The sequence below is a fragment of the Panthera pardus genome, unplaced genomic scaffold (assembly GCF_024362965.1).
Source record: "Panthera pardus isolate Hobbes unplaced genomic scaffold, ASM2436296v1 HiC_scaffold_18, whole genome shotgun sequence".
NCBI lineage: Eukaryota > Metazoa > Chordata > Mammalia > Carnivora > Felidae > Panthera > Panthera pardus.
The window spans coordinates 12615837-12631962 of record NW_026526743.1 but is presented as its reverse complement, the minus strand read 5'-3'; the positions used below and the strand labels follow the sequence as shown (position 1 = coordinate 12631962).

The following is a 16126-nucleotide window of genomic DNA, read 5'->3' as shown; positions in this document are numbered from 1 at the left end:
CTGTGGGGGTGGGGGTTATTGAGGACCCACAGACCTGGGAGGGCACTTAGAGGAGGGGTCTGTTTTATAGACAGGGAAACTAAGGTTCAGGCCAGACAGGGGCCTTCCACTGGATGACCTGCCTGTTGGGAGTGTACATACGTTCAGAAAGAAACAGCAACTTCTTCTGGCTTTGTTTAACATTTATTACAAAGTTAAGAGCAGAGACTGGTGAGTTGTGCCCCCCACCCGCCTTCTCCCCACCAGATACTCTGCAGCTCTGGAAAACTGTGTTCTCCTTGCTCTCCCGCCAGAGGGCGCTGCTTCTTCTCAGCCTCAGGCCTGGTTCCTTCAGCTCCCTTATCCAGCGGTAACTGAGGCATCCCAGGATCCTGGACTCTGGGCCCCCCACCCCCACCCCCGGTCCCCTCCTCCTCTGGGACCCAGAAGTCTCACCCCCCCAGGCACCTCCCTTTCTAACTGAAAGCTGGAGGTCATCCGTAGCAGCATAGTGAGGATGTTTTGTCGAGGGTATGTAGGGTAGTAGTGACCATTTTCCCGTTGGGGGTAGGGGGTGGGCGTGTGTGTGTGTGGCCACGGCCCTTCTCCTTGAGCCAGTGTCTCCTCCAGCAGCCATCCGTGAGCGAGCCCATCCAAAGGTGGGGCCCCCTTCGGTCCTTGCACTCGAGGTGCTTTATTCGTAGGGCTGGGTCAGGAGTAGCAGGGACAATGTCCTCGACCTCAATCCTGGGGAAAGTAGCTTGGTTCTTCCTCCATGGGTCCTGGGGAGACAAATAGAGACATGGCTAGACAGGCAGGCCAGAAACCAGAGGGAGAGCAACAGCAGGGACACTGAGGTGGAGACAGACACCAGTGGACAGAGGAGGAAGGAAGAGGGTGGGTGTACCTGCCACCAAGAGACTGGGCATTTGCGCAGAGACTGAGAGCATGCCCAGAGACAGGCAGGCAGACCAAGCAAAGAAAGAGGGAGGAGATATTGAGGGTCAGCAAAGAGAAGGACTATCTCCTTCCTTTCCTGCTAGTCCAGCCCCGGACTTGAGTCCTGTCTTCCAAACAGCAGAAGAGAAAGGGTAGCCTCGTCCCCAAGACCATCCCCTGCCCCTTAGCCCCATGGGGCGCTATCCACAGGCACCATTTCTCCAGAATGTTCTGCCTGAGTCCAGCCCCCTCACCAGCTACGTGGCCTCCTGGCTTGGTTCTGGAAGCTGCTGCGGCCCCAGGGCATTGCTAAGCAGCTCAGTCAGGGTGTCCAGCTTCCGGGCCAGTGCATCCATCCGCTTCTCCAGGGCCTGATGGGAGCTGCTCAGACCCAGCTGCAGGTCACACAGGATCATGTGCATCTGGGCAGAGCGGGTCAGCGGTGTCAGTGGGTGAGGTAGACTCCCCTTATCCCAGCTACTTGGCTCAGCGCTTTCCCCACATGGTTTAAGACACTCTTTAAAAGCGCGGGGAGTGAGAATTCCGTTCCCATTTTTACAGCTACGTAAACAGGCCTAGAGCAGTTAAAATGACATGCCCAAGGCAGCACCTAGAATAAGGCTTCGTACGTAGAAGGTAGGTGCTCACTAAACATTTGTGGAATTGATGAATGACTTCAGAATGCACGCAGCTTCTTCATTACCTTCTCAGATGAGGATTCACAGCTTCATCCTTGAGGGTGTGTGAGCTTTCTATGAGAATTCTTGAATTCTATGTTTTTTGGCCGGATAATCTGCAGAAATTATGACCTGCCAATTCTGGCAGATCTAGGCCACCACCTCCTCACTGAGACCTGCCATGCAGTTTAGGGGCCTGCATCTGTGACTGTGTTTACCATGGCATTGGCACCAAGGGTCACTGTTTGAATTGTCTCGGGCTAATGAGAAAAAGCAAAGGCCACCGGATAAGCAAAAGGCGCTGTGAGCCAAGCCAAGGGATGTGACATCACCACCCCAATCACTGGCCGAATCAGGTGGCCCCAGCAGAAGAATGGCAAGTGGAGTCTGCCTTGGCCAGGCCAGCGTGCCCAGGGCAGAAGCACCCGTGGCCCTGGGCCCCTCTTTACAATCACAGCAGAGACTGACTTCCCTGAAATGATGGCATCGGTCTGTGTCCGTGTTAATTTGCATTTTATTGGTTTTGCCATGTATGTTTGAATTTGGCTCGTATGTTTGCTTTGGTTTTATTGTTGTCTAAGAGAGAAGGAATGTTATCTGTCCACATGTAACATGACAATAAAAATGATTTAAAACTAAATGCTGGAGTTCTTACACGATTTAAGTTTAAAAGGGATCTGTCCCCTACATGAGTTTAAGAAACTACTGAATCATTCACTCAACCACAAACCTTTGTCAAGTGCGTGTGTGTGCCAGACCCCTGCCGGTGTTCTGTATGCCGGGACCAGATTTCCCTACCGGTGCCGTGGCCGCGAACTCCCTTTTCTTCCAGACCCCTCCCACCGGGCCCTGGTACCTTGGAGATGTCCACCATGGAGTTCACTTGCTCCCGGAGCTTTCTGTGTTTCAGCCGCACCTGGCGGAACCTGTGGGAAGAGGTGCGAGGTTAGAAGTGACCCTTGCTCAGGGATGGATAAGGGGAGAAGAGACTCACAGAGATACGGAGCAGTGGGGAAGGGTTTCCAGAGAGCTGCACCCGTGAGCCCATCTTCCAGGTAGAGACCCAGGTATCCTGACCCACGTGTGGAGTGGCACGGACCCACAGACACTGAGACGTGCAAGATGAATCATCAGAGTCACTATGAGGTCTAGGTGGACATCGGTGAGACCGCACATGTGTGTCCTGACCCGGGCACGCACTCACGCTCGCTCACACACACTATGCAGAATGGAGGAGATGTGCACAGAGAGGCCCTCACCTGTTGATGGCAGCCAGCAGCCTGCGCTGGTGCCTTCGGGCAGCTCCACGCTCCTTCCTCCGTGTGTGTTTATAGAACATCCAGGCCTCTTGCAGCACTCGGGCAGCTGATTCCTTCATCTGAGGGTGGGCACGGTGTCAGCGGAGACACCCCTAGGGCTCTGGGAAAGGGGCTGGGGCCTGGACTCCCTGGTCTGAGGGAAGGGAGGGTTGGAGGCTGGGGCAGGAGGAGATGGGTAGGGACTCCTGGGTCTGAGGGAGGCGTGTGCTGTGGGTGCCATGTGCCCATCCTCACCTCTTTGGCATATTGGATGTCCATCATGAAGTTGTGCACGTGCTTCTCTGCTTTATTAAACTCCAGCTTCCGGGCCACCACGGCCACCAGCAGGGCTGTGCAGCAGACCCCCTGTGGGCACAGCAGACGCGATGACAGGAGGCCTCTGGGGCTCCTGTGCCACCAAACTCTCTCCTCGAACCCTCACAACAGCCACAGAAGGCAGGCAAGACCACCCCTAGTTGACAGGCGAGCGGGCCCAGGGAGAACCACAGTCCCACAGCTGTGAGGGGTAGAGCTTAGGATCACAAGTCACATGTCTGAGTCCCACTCGTGTGTAGCATTCATACCACCAGAACGTCCTCTTTCGTTAAGGGCGTGACTGGAGAAGGAGAGATTCTGGGCGAGGGGCAGTCCCCACCACTGCCTCCCCATTGCTCTCACCCAGTTGACAATCAGATCACTGAGGGTATCCCTCAACCTCCTCCCACCCCTGTGGCTCCTGCCCACTCCTGGCCACGTCCCTTCCCTCCTGGACCATCTCCAGCCTCCCCTCTCCTGACCTTGACCTCAGGGAGATCTAACAATTATGACCCTGCCCCCTTACCCTAATCTAGGCTCCCCCTGCCCCAAACTTCTTAGCCTGGCTTTCAGAGCCTTTCAAGGTCTAGGCTTTGCCTCCAGACAACTCAGCCTGGCCTCATTGTGCCTCAGCTGCCTGAGCGCTTTGGTCCGTAGGCTTCTCCCTTCTCCCAAGGCCTCTGACCCATCAGCTGCTCAGTGGCACCTGCTGTGCTTCCTTACAATAAATTTTCTTCTGGAGCCTTCCTCTTCCCCAAGCTGTATCTCAGCTCACAAAACCTCTGAACAATTTACTTGTTGGCAAACATCGGTTCCCCGACTGCTTGTATTCAAAGCCCAGCTCTGAGCACGTTCCTTGATCTCTCAGTGTCTCACTTTCTTCCTGTGAAATGGGCACGCCCTCACAGTATGACCCTGTGGATTCCTTAAGTTAACACCTGGAAAGTGTTCAGAGCAGAGACTGGCACAGAGTATGTGCTCAGTAAAGTTGGCTATGATTATTCCATTATGCTGGCGAACCTCTCAGCCAGGAGTTGGGCTGTAAGCTCTAGTGCAAATTGCCTGATCTTTCTAGGTCTCTCCTTGACCAAGGTTTCTCCTTGTGTCAAATGAGGGAGGAGGTCCCAGGCAGCCCTGAGGGTTCCTGACCTTTTGGGAGTGTTTCCTTGGTTGAACCTCTACCCCTCTTTGCTGGTCCCAAAGACTCACCCCTGGGGAGGGGATCACACTTAACTATCACCCCATCCATCACCAGTGGGCCCAGGGCTTGGAGATGCAGCATGTCCTTTCTGAGACAATATCAGGGCTGGGGGCTGGCAGCCCAAGTCCCTGAGGGTGGGAGGAGCCATATCTCATGAGGAGGTGAAGGCCAAGGCCTTGAGTGTTGGGTCCTGGATGGGGCTAGGGACCAGGTGGGGGGAACTAGATGCCTGGGTCTATGAAAGAAAGCTGGTAGATGTCAGGATTCAGGAGGAGGCTAGCTCTGGGGACCCTTTGCCTCATCCTTGAGAACAGAGGAGCTAGGGTGGGGACAGCTGGATGCTTGGGACTAGTTAACAAATAACAGCCCTCTCACCCCCACCCCCTAACCCATATACTGAACGTTTCCTACGTGCTCGGTGCTGTCTGACACCCTTTATGTGGTTTAATTAATTTAATCTCAGGAACCCCATGAGGAATATGCTAATATCAGCATGTTCATTTTATAGATGAAGAAACTAGGAGATTATAAGGCTTGATCCCTGCTTTGAAGTGGCAGAAACAGGATTTGAACCCAGGCAGCCTGACCCTACAGGCATGCTTTTGATGAATCTATAGCCTTAATGGAGGCTGGAGACTGGGTTCCTGAATCCTGGAGGAGCCTAGCACTGGGAAATCAGGTGTCTGTGTCCTAGACAGTTGAGAGGGTAGGGGTATGAGGGGCAGGGTGCCTGAGCCTTCATGAGGCTCAGGGCTGGATTCCTGGATTCCGGAAGGAAATAGGGCTGGGAAGTCAGGGGCCTATTTTCTTGAGGACGGTGAAGCCTAGGGTCCTAGGTTCCAAAGAGAGCAAGGACGTATGGGATGGATTCCTGGGTTTTGTAAGGAAATGGGGCAGTGGGTGTCCAGACACCCAAGTTTCTCGGGAGTGTCCTTGAATGCCTTTGTTGGCTCCATGATTTCTTGGGGCCCAGAGGATGAGCAATTTGGGACAGGGGTAGGGTCCCTGAGGAGGCTGTACTCACCATGACTCCAGTGCAGAGGCAGACAATTTTGCCCCACATGGTGCCTGGCACCACGTCCCCATAGCCAATGGTCAGGAATGTGATGGGGATCAGCCACAGTGTGTCCGAAAGGTGTCCGGTGGCATTAACAGCCTGCCTGTGGGGAAAGAGGAGTTAGTTCTGAAACCTCACCCCAGGGGTTTCCATGATGTCTGATACTCTCCTTCCCAACACACCTACAGTTCCCAGAAACAGAGAAAAAGTCAGTAAGTTCTGGGCTTTGGAGAGCCTGCCCGGCTTCCTCTCTGCTGTGTGAGCTGGGCAAGAGAGGCTCAGCCACTCTGGGCTATGGAATTTGAACCTGGATCCAACCAATTCCAAAGCCTGTTTGGTTTTAGCTAGGTTACCAGGACTGCTGCTTTCAGAGTGTATTGTTGGAGGGTTGAGAGGGGGCAGAAACCCAGCCCAAAGTCCACTTGTCCACCCTGACAGTGATCCCATCTACCCGGAGGAAGGGGAGCCTTTTTCTTAAAGAAAGAAAAAAAATTTACATATCTATATCTCTCTATCTATCTATCTATCTATCTATCTATCTATTTATGGTAATCTACACTAATGTGGGGCTCAAACTCACAACCCCAAGATCAAGAGTCCCATGCTCCACCTATAGAGCCAGCCAGGCACCCCAGGGGCCCCTTTTTCTAATGTCTACAAAGATGTTGTATGGCCTATGGGTGGCCCCATCAAGACTAAAAAGGCAGGACCCTGTCCTCCCTTCCCCTCACTTCATGGAAGGAGACATTTAGTTCCAGCCATGGAAGGGATTGAAGATCCTGATTTGTCTAACTCAAGCCCACAGACCACTTGCATCGGGGTCAGCAGGGAAAGCTTCATTCATGATGCCCCTAGACCCATCACAGCCACTACTCTCTGGAGGCAGGGACTGAATTTACACTGTTAATTCCCACTCCCTTCATCCAGAAGGACATTCAAGTTTGAGGACTTCTGTCTTGGGATTTAGAAATTTGACCCCCTCCCCACCCTCCCATTTTTCAAATGAGAAACATGGTGGGAGGAAAACAGATTCTGCAAGATGAAGGAGTTGAAAATCATGAAAGATTAGAATTGCTGGGGAGACTTGAAAGACGGTGGGATTTGACACCCATTTTACAGATGAAGGAACAGAGGGTCAGAGAGGAAGGATCTAAAGCCAGTGCTTGTCATTCCCTGCCTCTTTTCAAGAATCCTTTGCCAGAGGTACTGAACCAGAGGTTCCCAAACTTGAGCAGGGATCAGAATCACCTGTTAAAACAGAGTGCTTGGCCCCACCCACCAGAGTTTTAATTTGGTAGGTCTGGGTAGGGCTTGAGAATTTGGATTTGCAGCAAGTTCCCAGGTGATGCTGCTGGTCCGGGAACCACACTTTAAGAAACACCGACTAAGATTACCTTCGCTTTCTTTATCTGTAAGAGAGAGAAACTGAGGCCCTGAAAGGCTACGGGCCCAGCATCCAGTCTGTCCAGCAGGCAGCCTGGAATCCTGTATCCATTCCCGGCAGGGAATTTCCTTCCAGAGCAGCCCCAAATCACCCCCTGTCCCAGGATCACAGGGACTGCCCACAGAGCATCTCTGTGCTAATTCGGAAGAGGTGTCACTGACCTCCAACCGGGCAGTGGCAACCCTTGGCCAGGCGCCAGAGACTGAATAGATGCCTGGAAACCTGAGACAGGGCAGGTGTGGGAGTGGGAAGGGAAGGGCTTGCTAGGGCCTGTGTGTGTCTGGGGAGACTGGAAGTGGTCAGTTGGTTCCTCCCACCCCAGTGGATGAGTGTGGACAAACAGCTTTCTCCTCCGCTTTGCCCCCAAGGGGCCCAAGCTGTACCGCCATCCAGGGAAGCTGTGGCTGTAAGCGGCTCCCTCGGATGCTCCAGGTACCCCGACCCTCCACCCCCAGTACCCTCACCTCTCGGCCACCGACAGCACCCAGGCGGTGGTGAGCCAGAGGCCAAGCGTGAGGCAGAGCAGCAGGCGACCGGGGTGCGTGTTCATGTACAGCTTGGCCACGAACCAGTGGCGGAAGCGGACCTGGTTGAGGGCGCCGATGCTGCGGTAGGACGCGTTGAGCAAGACGCCGCTGCGCAGGAGGACGGCGCGGGGCACCAGGTAGAGGCGCAGCAGCATGGCCAGCGACAGCAGCGCCTCCCCCTCATCCAGGAAGCCCGGCCAGGACTGCGTCGCCGCGGACCGGGACCCTAAACCCTGAGCGCACCGCGGACCCCGCACCGGCGCTGGGTGCAGAGCGCACACGGCCAGCTCCAGCACGATCTGCGCCGCCTGCCGCCCGGTCAGCGCCACGCGCCAGTCCCGGAGCCCGTTGTCGGTCATGAACAACTGCGGGGAGGGGACAGAGTGGGGAGGCAGGGGGTCACACGAAGGTCAAGAGGCCGCCTGCCTGTCTGCGTCTGCCTGCGTCCGAAGATAAGGGAGACGCGCCCACCGGGGCCGGGGCCGGGGCCCTGGGTGCGGGGGAAGGGGGGGAGGGAGGCAGCACAGGTCGGGCAGGTGGGACTGGGGAGGGTGAGGAAGGAGTGGGACAGGATCTGAGGAGGGCGTCTCTGCACCTTTTCCCACCCCCACCCCCAGTTTCAGCCCACTTCCAGAACTTTCTGTGTGCCCCACATTGTTCTATATATGGAAGATACAGGTGAGGAAAACAGAAACCCCTGCCTCCCTGGAGCTTACAGTTCACATCCACGGAGCCCTCTCCACCTCCTGCTTCTGGGGACACGGGTAGTAACTAACTGTAAACCGCACACCATTAGCAATGGCTATAGGTGACATTTTACAGGGCACTTTGGACGTGGCAGGCACTACTCTCTCTCCTTTCCATGTTATGACTCAGGGAATGCTCACAACACAGTGAGATTGAAAGCATTATGAGGCCCATTTTACAGATGCAGAAACTGAGGCCCAGGTCCCCCATGTGTAGCAGCACAGCTGAGCTATAAATCGAGGCCATTTCACCTTTTGAATGACTGCTGTTAATGATAATACGTACTTTTTACTGAGTGGGCATCACAGGGGGAATTATTACATATGGCCAATAACCCCCATTTTATAGGGTAAAGGGGGAAGGGATAGAGGCAACAGGATCCTGGGATGTGGGGGGTGGGATGAGGGGAGAGGGGTGGAGAGTTGAGTGTCTGGATGAGATATGAGATGGGAGGGGGGCGATGGGTGGAAAGATACCCCACCCACCCCCCACCGGGTCTAGAGGGTAATTGTCAGAGAGGTGGGGAGCTCAGGAGTAGGGAGGGACCTTCAGGCACAAAGCCTGGAATGGTGGGGCCTCAAGGATGGAGGACAGAGATCTGGGGGGGGGGGGGCTGGGCCTGGAGTGGGGGTGTCTGGGGGTGAGAGTTCTCAGCACCCCAGGGCTGCAAATGGAGCACGGGACTGGGTTGCTCCAGGAGGCTCTGTCTGTCTGTCTGTGGTTATTCTCATCTCGGTGGGTGAGGCTGTGGACAAATCTTAGGGTGGAGAAACCTCATTACTCAGACCAGGAGGAGGAGTGTGGAAAGTGTGAGCCGACAGGGTGTGGTGGGGGCTGGGGGGGAGCAAGGAAGGGGCCCCCGGGGTGGGGCCCGCCCTACCTGGACCTCTTTGGCGTGAAATACCACGATAAGACAAAGAAGCAAGAAGGTGGAAATGCTGATCATGCATTTAACCAGGAACAGGTAGAGCGCCCACTGTTGGGAGGGATAGAAAATGGGGTAAGATTCCAGGCCCCCTCTACCTTCCTCCCCAATGCCATCCCTTCTCAGTTCCCAATTTCCTGGCCTCCTCCGCCCATCCCCCTGCCTGTCTCCCCCCTTCCCCCCCCTCCCCCCACCAAAACCTGGTTCTACCTGATGTCTCGGTTTGGGGGAACTCTCAAAACCATCATAGGGTCCCCAGGGAGAGTGCCCTTTTCCTTCCCAGCCCGACAGCCTCCTCTTCAGCCACTCTCCTAGGACCCACACCTGAGGGGGGACCTTGCAATCCCTTTTAAATTCCCCCAACCCCCTCCCCATCAAAAAACTGTTCCTCAAGTGTGGGGTGGGGGTGGGGTCTAGAAACACACACCTGGCCTTTAGGAAGTTCCCCCCTCTTCCCTTCTCACACAGCTGGTCCTGCCCTAGAAAGCAACCTGCCCTAGAAGGTTCTACCGTCTTCTCTGTTCCCCCAAGGAGCCTAGAGATTATCTCTCAGTACCCAAGGGGTAAATGGCACCCCCCTCCATCCAGGGCACTGGGTCCCTGAGACCCCAGCCCCAGCTCTGAGGAAGGCCACTGAGTCCTGTCCCCTGCGTCTCCTTCCCATTGCTCTCTCTCCTGGCTCTAAGCCCAGGGCAGATCTGGCCGGAAGCACATGGCCTCCAGAAACCACGGAGAGATTTCCCCCCCCCCCCCTCTCTTTGTGTGGCAATACCTTGGAGAGATCTAGAATTCTTGAAGGAGGGATTTAGGCGGGACTGGGATTGCTGGATACCATAGCAGGAGTGGGGAGGGGTCCCCACCTGAGGAGTGCTGTTAGTGGGGAGGGGACCACCTGGGCTCCCACGCTGAGCTTAGCACCTACTTCCCCTCTCAGATGGCTGCTGGCTCCCCTGGGGCCAGGGCCCCACCTTCTGTGCAGGGGAAGAGGGCCAGTTTCCCGCCCCAGGGGGCCTGCCCCCCCACCCCTCCCAGAACAATGGTGCTGTTGTTCCTAGCCCTCCCCTACCCCTTCATCCTGCTAAGTCTCCCTAATTCCCTTGTCTCTTTCTTCAGTGTGTCTCAGACTCCAGTAGACACACCCCCTGCCCACACAGCACCCCACTTCTCTGGTGGCCCTCTCTACTTTGCCGGTTTCTCTTCCCCCAAATCCCTGACTCAGTCTCTGGGGATGCTTCTGCTTCTATCTCTGTTTGTGTTTGAGGGCCTCTGTTTCTGCCAGGCTTTCCATCTCCCTGTGTGCAGCTCACTTGGGGAGCTCTCGCTGTCTCTCTGTGTGACTGTACTTCTGTCTCTCACCGCATCTCTGTCTCTGTCTCCTACCGCCTTTGTCTCTCTGTGTATCTCAGTCTCTCTGCGTCTCTGTCGCTCAGTGGCAGCCTCTCTGTGCCTCTCTCCGCCCCTCCCCCTGCTCATATCTCCATCTTGTTCCCTGCACCTGTTCTCCTCCAGCCCCTCCCTCCCCCAGCAGGTGTCCGGGGCCCTGCAAAATGAGCCCATAAGATTGAGATGGAGGTGGGGGGCAGGGATGGATGTTGTCAAGGCACAAGTGGAAAGGGGGCTGAGGAGGACCCTTAGGGCCACGTATCTGAACCCTCACCCCCAGTCTACAGATGGGGAGACTGAGGCTCAGAAAGCCACAGCACCTTCTCCAGAGTCCAACTGCCACAGGCAGCAGCCTGGCAGGCAGCAGAGGGAAGGAAGAAATGAGAGGTGAGAAGGTGGAGGGAGGGAGTGGGGTAGGAAAGACCCCCCTGTCCTTTCCCATCTGTGGAGCTCACGTCCTCACCTCCCCTGCTGGGCGGGGTGCTGAAGCGTGGGAGCGGCGGGTAGGCTCTGGCCATGCTTCCTGTTGGCATGGGCTTCGGTGGCCCCACCCCCTCTGTCCCCGCTGCCCTGGCCTCAGCTGCCCGGCCAGAGGAAGCCAGCCTGCTCTCACCCTGCATGTGGCTCCTGATCCCTTCGGAACTGCCCTCCTCCCCTGCCCCCAAATCCAAGCCTGAGCCTCCCTCCTCCAGGAATCACCCCAACCCGGTCCTCAAGTCAGTCCCCCCCAGCCAGCCCAGTTCCACATCCCTTACCCCAGACAGTTCTCCAACCCCTCCTTTCCGGTTAAGCAATTCTGTTCTGTCCTCAATCCACGGATCCTGACCCCTGTCCTCCATCTGCCCCATCACTGCCCAGACCCGGGCTGGAATGCGCCCAGAGCCTGCTCAGACCTGTCCTGGCCCCACCTGTCCTTTTCCTTCCTACTCACACTATCCTCGGTCGGGCCCCCTTCCCACAAAGGCGCTCTAAGCCTCGTTCTTCAGACCCAGAAGCTTGGGTTCCCAGCCTCCTCCCCTGGGACCTACGAGTCCAGGCTTCTGCACACCTACTTCTCCACTATGTCTCAGACTAAATAGCAGGTAGACTGTGGGGAGGTTGGGAATGACAGACATGCGGAGGGGCAGGGGTGGTTTTCTGTTTCCCACCCCCACCCCAGCCAGTTTCTTGGGCTCTCAGCCCTTTGCAGCCAAGCCACTAGGTAAAGGTTAGACTTTAGATAAGGACCAAGGAGCCGCCGCCTACTGGAAGAAGTTCGTTTTTCTCCCCACCCTCCCTTCACTGACCCTGAGGCTATCTCTCCTCTAATGGGCTCTTGGGAGACTGGAGGATCTGATCAGCCGCCCCCTGGCCTCCAGGGGTCCTGGACCTCCAGCTGTCCAATTGCAAACCTTCAAATACTGAGACACTGTGACCCCTCTTCCCTTCCTTTTGCAGAGAGAGCCCTGAACATTTACCTCCCCTGGGCCCTAGGAGTCCGGCCCCCCAGCCCCCTCCTCCCTCACACCCAGGAGTCTGGGACTTCCGCCGCCTCCTCAGACCCAGAAGCACAGACCCCCTCACCCCTCCTCCCTCAGACTTAGGGCTCCAGACCCTCAGCGGCTCCTCTCTCAGACCCAGGGGTCCAGGTCTCCTCGCTCCTCCTCCTTCAGGCCCAGGAGTCTCTCCCCCCAGCCCCTCCTCCCTCAGCCCCCAGCCTCCCAGGACCCAGGATAAGAGTTCCACTCACCGGGCACCCTCCAAACCATAGCATCTCCGCGTGCAGCACCATGAGTCCGATGCCAGTTCCCGCCAGTGCCAGTGCCCAGCCAGCCAGCCACTTCTCCTGCTCCAGCAGCCGCTTTCGCCGCTGTAGGGCCCCCAGGCCTGGCACCAGCTCCCCGCCCATGGCCCCTGCGGTCTTGGGGCTCAGCCAGCTTCCTGCCCAGGGTCCCCCACCTCGCAGCACACAAAGGGCAGCCACTGTGGCTTGCAGGTCCTCAGTCTGCTCTGCTCCTCGCTCTGGGGCTCTTGCTTTGAGGCACGGAGGGAGTCTGTGCCCTCTGGGGGTGGTGACGGTTGGGCAGGGCGGGGAGGGACTGGCGTGGCCCTTGGGCAGAGGGGAGGCTCCCCAACCTCCCTTCTCGGTCTAAGGAGGGACCGGGGTGTGTCTCGGGGCAGAGCAAGGAAGAGGCGTGCATCCACGTGGATAAAGACACATGCTTCTGGGACACAATAGGTTTTGTCACACACAACGGTCTGCGCCCTGTAACACACACCTTCACTCAGCCCCACCCAGACACCACAAGACGCGGGGTGATGAACCTTCACACACGGCATGGCCGGAGACGGAACCTAACACACATGGGCACACAACACAACCTACACCGAGTGACTCACAACTCCCGATGAGCTCTGAAACCCACAGCCACACCCAGACACCACACATGCGGTGTGACCCACGCCGGCACTCAGCAAGGCAGGCACTGCCCGGGTCGCACGTGACCACCCAAATATTGTCCACACACAGGCACAAACATGACAATCAAAACGGATGCAACATTCTCCGACACAAATAGCCACACCCAGACCCCTGCACACGGTGCACGGCCACAGCTACATTAGCATAACACATACCAGTTTTCCCACAGACACACAATATGTATTGACTCAGTGACACCCAGATGCCACACTCAACACATCTATGTAAACAATGCGCTAGTAAGTGTCCCAAACATTCTACACCCGCGGAATGACACCCAATGTGTGCAGACACACCACGTTTAGGGACACACCTGTGGCCGTCCCCCAGCCCCAGCACAGAGAGAAATGCACACCGATCCACATCATAGCACCTGGCGACCCGGGCGCGGAGGCTCAGAATGATTTGCAGCACAGACAGACTGACTGTGCCACATAGTATACCCCGGGGCACAATGCCATTCAGATGCGTAGTTAGAACAACATGAATGGACCCACGGAGAGACCTACACTGCACAGCGACACATAGAAAAAGCCCCAAACAGCACATGCCCAGAGTAAGACATCCTGCTCTATTTTGGTGCATCACGGAGGACAGAACCCAGAGCGGTGCCCCACGGGGGAGGGAGCCCCATGCAGCTGGGGCACAGTCTACCCGGACCACGACGCCTAAATGCAACACGCAGAGTAGGGCATGCAGTATCTCCTCTGACTGACAAGCCACATCCGAACTACACCCACACACGGCCCGGTGCATGATGCACTCCAACACGCATGGCCACACCAACACACAAACACAACATACACAGAGTCCTACACGGACACAGAATGACACAAAGCACACCGACACAGTATTTCCCGGCACCATCTTTCACAAAACACCGTGCGTCGCAATAAAACAGCAGATGTGATCCACTGGCCCGGCCAACACCCGGGCCCGCAACGACAGCATGCACACCACCGGGGCGACGCCCTCCAGTGCAACAGAATACACAGCCACACAAACAGCACGCTCTGCGCGCGGGCACCCAGGCTGTGTTCATGGCGGGGAAAGGAGAGGCCCCCGCGATGGACACGCCTAGACATGACACACAGGGTTGCATCTCTGAATGACAGCTCACCATGACACACGCAAGCCCCATAACGAGACGCAACGCACAGCGACGTTACAGAACGGCACATGCGAGCAGAGTGACGCACGGTGACTCCTAGGGTGACCCACGATGCAGAATGCCACCACACGCAGCAGCACCGAGATAACACACGGACCTGGACGTGTGCATCTGGACACAGACGGGACCGTCTTCCGGCCACACACGAGGAGACACTGGCACGCTACCATGAGACACACACCTTGCACACGCTGACCTCCGGGACACAGCCCGCACCTGCAGGGATCTCGCAGATGGAACCCCTCTCCCTCCCATGTCATATGTCACGAAGAGACACGGCCCCACCAGCCACAGGGAATCGAGACACTCATGCACAAACACGTCTGGCGACACACCAGCAACGCCAAACGGCACACACGGACACACCGGGTGGCAACAGCACAGCTCGTGCAGGTGCCATGCCTGCTCCAGGGCACACTTGTGATTCCCCCCTCGGGGTGCAACACAGCGGGAGAGTGATGGGGACACCCCCAGGCACACCCAGACACCATGCGCATGCCCGCGGGGAGAAAACACTGCCCCTGGGGACTCCTGAGGCTGCAGCCCGGGCGCCCCCCCCCCCCCCCCCCCCCCCCCCCCCCCCCCCGCTAGCCGCCACCCTTGTGGCCTGGCCCGGGTCTCTCTGCGCCTCTTGTCCTCCCTCTCTGGTTCCTAGGCCTCACCTCGGGCCCCTCCCTCAGCCTCTCCTGCTCTGGGAGCCTCCAGGTCCTGCCTTGCCTTGGTCTCTGCCTTTCCCTGTCTCTGTTGTTCTCTCCTCTATGCCTTCATCTCTATGTCTTGGGGCTCTGTCTCAAGTCTAAGTATCTCCGACTCTCTGTTCATTTGCCTGTTTCCATTTCTCTCTCTCTGGCTCTGTCTCTCAGCCTCTTCGTGCCCCTCGGGTGTTTCTTTCATTCTGTCTCCTGTCACTGTCTCTCTGTCTCCATCTCTGTCTGTGCTCTCTCTCCATGTCCCTGTCTCTTGCTGACCCTAGGTCTCTCTGTCTCTGTCTGTGACTCAGTTTCTCTGTCTCACTGTCTCCCTGCCTCCAGACCTCCCTTTGGCTTTCTCTCTGTCTCTCTGTCTCTGGCTCTGCCTCTCCCTCTGGGCCTCTCCATGCTTGTCTCTGCCTCGGTTGGTCTCCTCTATCCACCAGCACAGCTGGGGGACAGCCTTGCCCTTTCTAGTTCCACCCAGGCCCACTCAGGGCCAAGAGGCCAGAGGCAGAGGCCGCGGCTGCCCGGGTCAGAGGCCATGGAAACGAGACCTCCAGCCCCGGCCCCTGCACAGCCGTGCCTCAGTGCAGACCTTAGTGAAAACTAATGGGGTAGGGGGAACAATCCAAGAGAGGGAGACAGATGGAGAGGGGAGAATTTGAAAAAAAATCAAAGAGATGGAGAGAGGAGATGTGGCGGTGAGGGGAAAGCAGAAGCTGGGATCAAGACGTGGAAGTTAGAGCAGACAGAAGTTTTGTCTCCAAAGAGACCAACTCAGACAGAAAAACGGAGCAAAGGCTGGCCTCGGGAGAGGCCAGGGTGGGCAACAATGAGGTCACAGTGGGAAAGGCACTTGCCTCCGAACGGAAGTTCTGGGATGTGGGGGTCAGTCGGTAGGACACACGGCTCCAGAGCCAGCTCCCTCCAGCCCAGGGAGGGGCTGAGCCGGGGGGTGGGGGTGACTCAGGGCCCCAGAGCTTCCTGTGACTCAGCCCTCGGTCCCAACCCTGAAGGGGGGAGTGGAGAGGGAGAGGGGTCTCTGTAAAAGAGAGGGAGGAGGAATACCAGAGGACCTCCCTGCCTAGGTTGCCCACCTCAGAGGAGGGGGTGGGGCTGCTGATTGGGACTTTGAGGGGAGGAGAGGTCTGGGGGCCTGGACTCCTGGGTCTGAGGGAGGAGGGGCTGGGGGCCTGGACTCCTGGGTCTGAAGGAGGCGGGGACTGGGGGTCTGGACTCCTGGGTCTGAGGGAGGAGGGGCTGGGGCCTGGAACCCTGGGTCTGAGGGAGGAGGGGGTGCAGGGCTGGAG

At 57.0% G+C, this 16126-nt stretch overlaps 1 protein-coding gene across 1 annotated transcript; it reads right to left on the bottom strand.

Moving 5' to 3' along the window:
* Nucleotides 1-429: 429 nt before the first annotated feature.
* On the bottom strand, nt 430-14661 carry KCNN4 (potassium calcium-activated channel subfamily N member 4). Its single transcript, XM_019434491.2, has 9 exons — nt 12222-14661; nt 9065-9160; nt 7375-7802; nt 5434-5569; nt 3149-3259; nt 2855-2973; nt 2452-2521; nt 1173-1340; nt 430-761 (listed from the first exon to the last, which is right to left on the bottom strand). The coding sequence occupies exons 1-8, from the start codon at nt 12378-12380 to the stop codon at nt 1176-1178; spliced, it is 1284 nt and encodes a 427-aa protein (XP_019290036.1). The 5' UTR covers nt 12381-14661; the 3' UTR covers nt 430-761; nt 1173-1175.
* Nucleotides 14662-16126: the final 1465 nt, after the last annotated feature.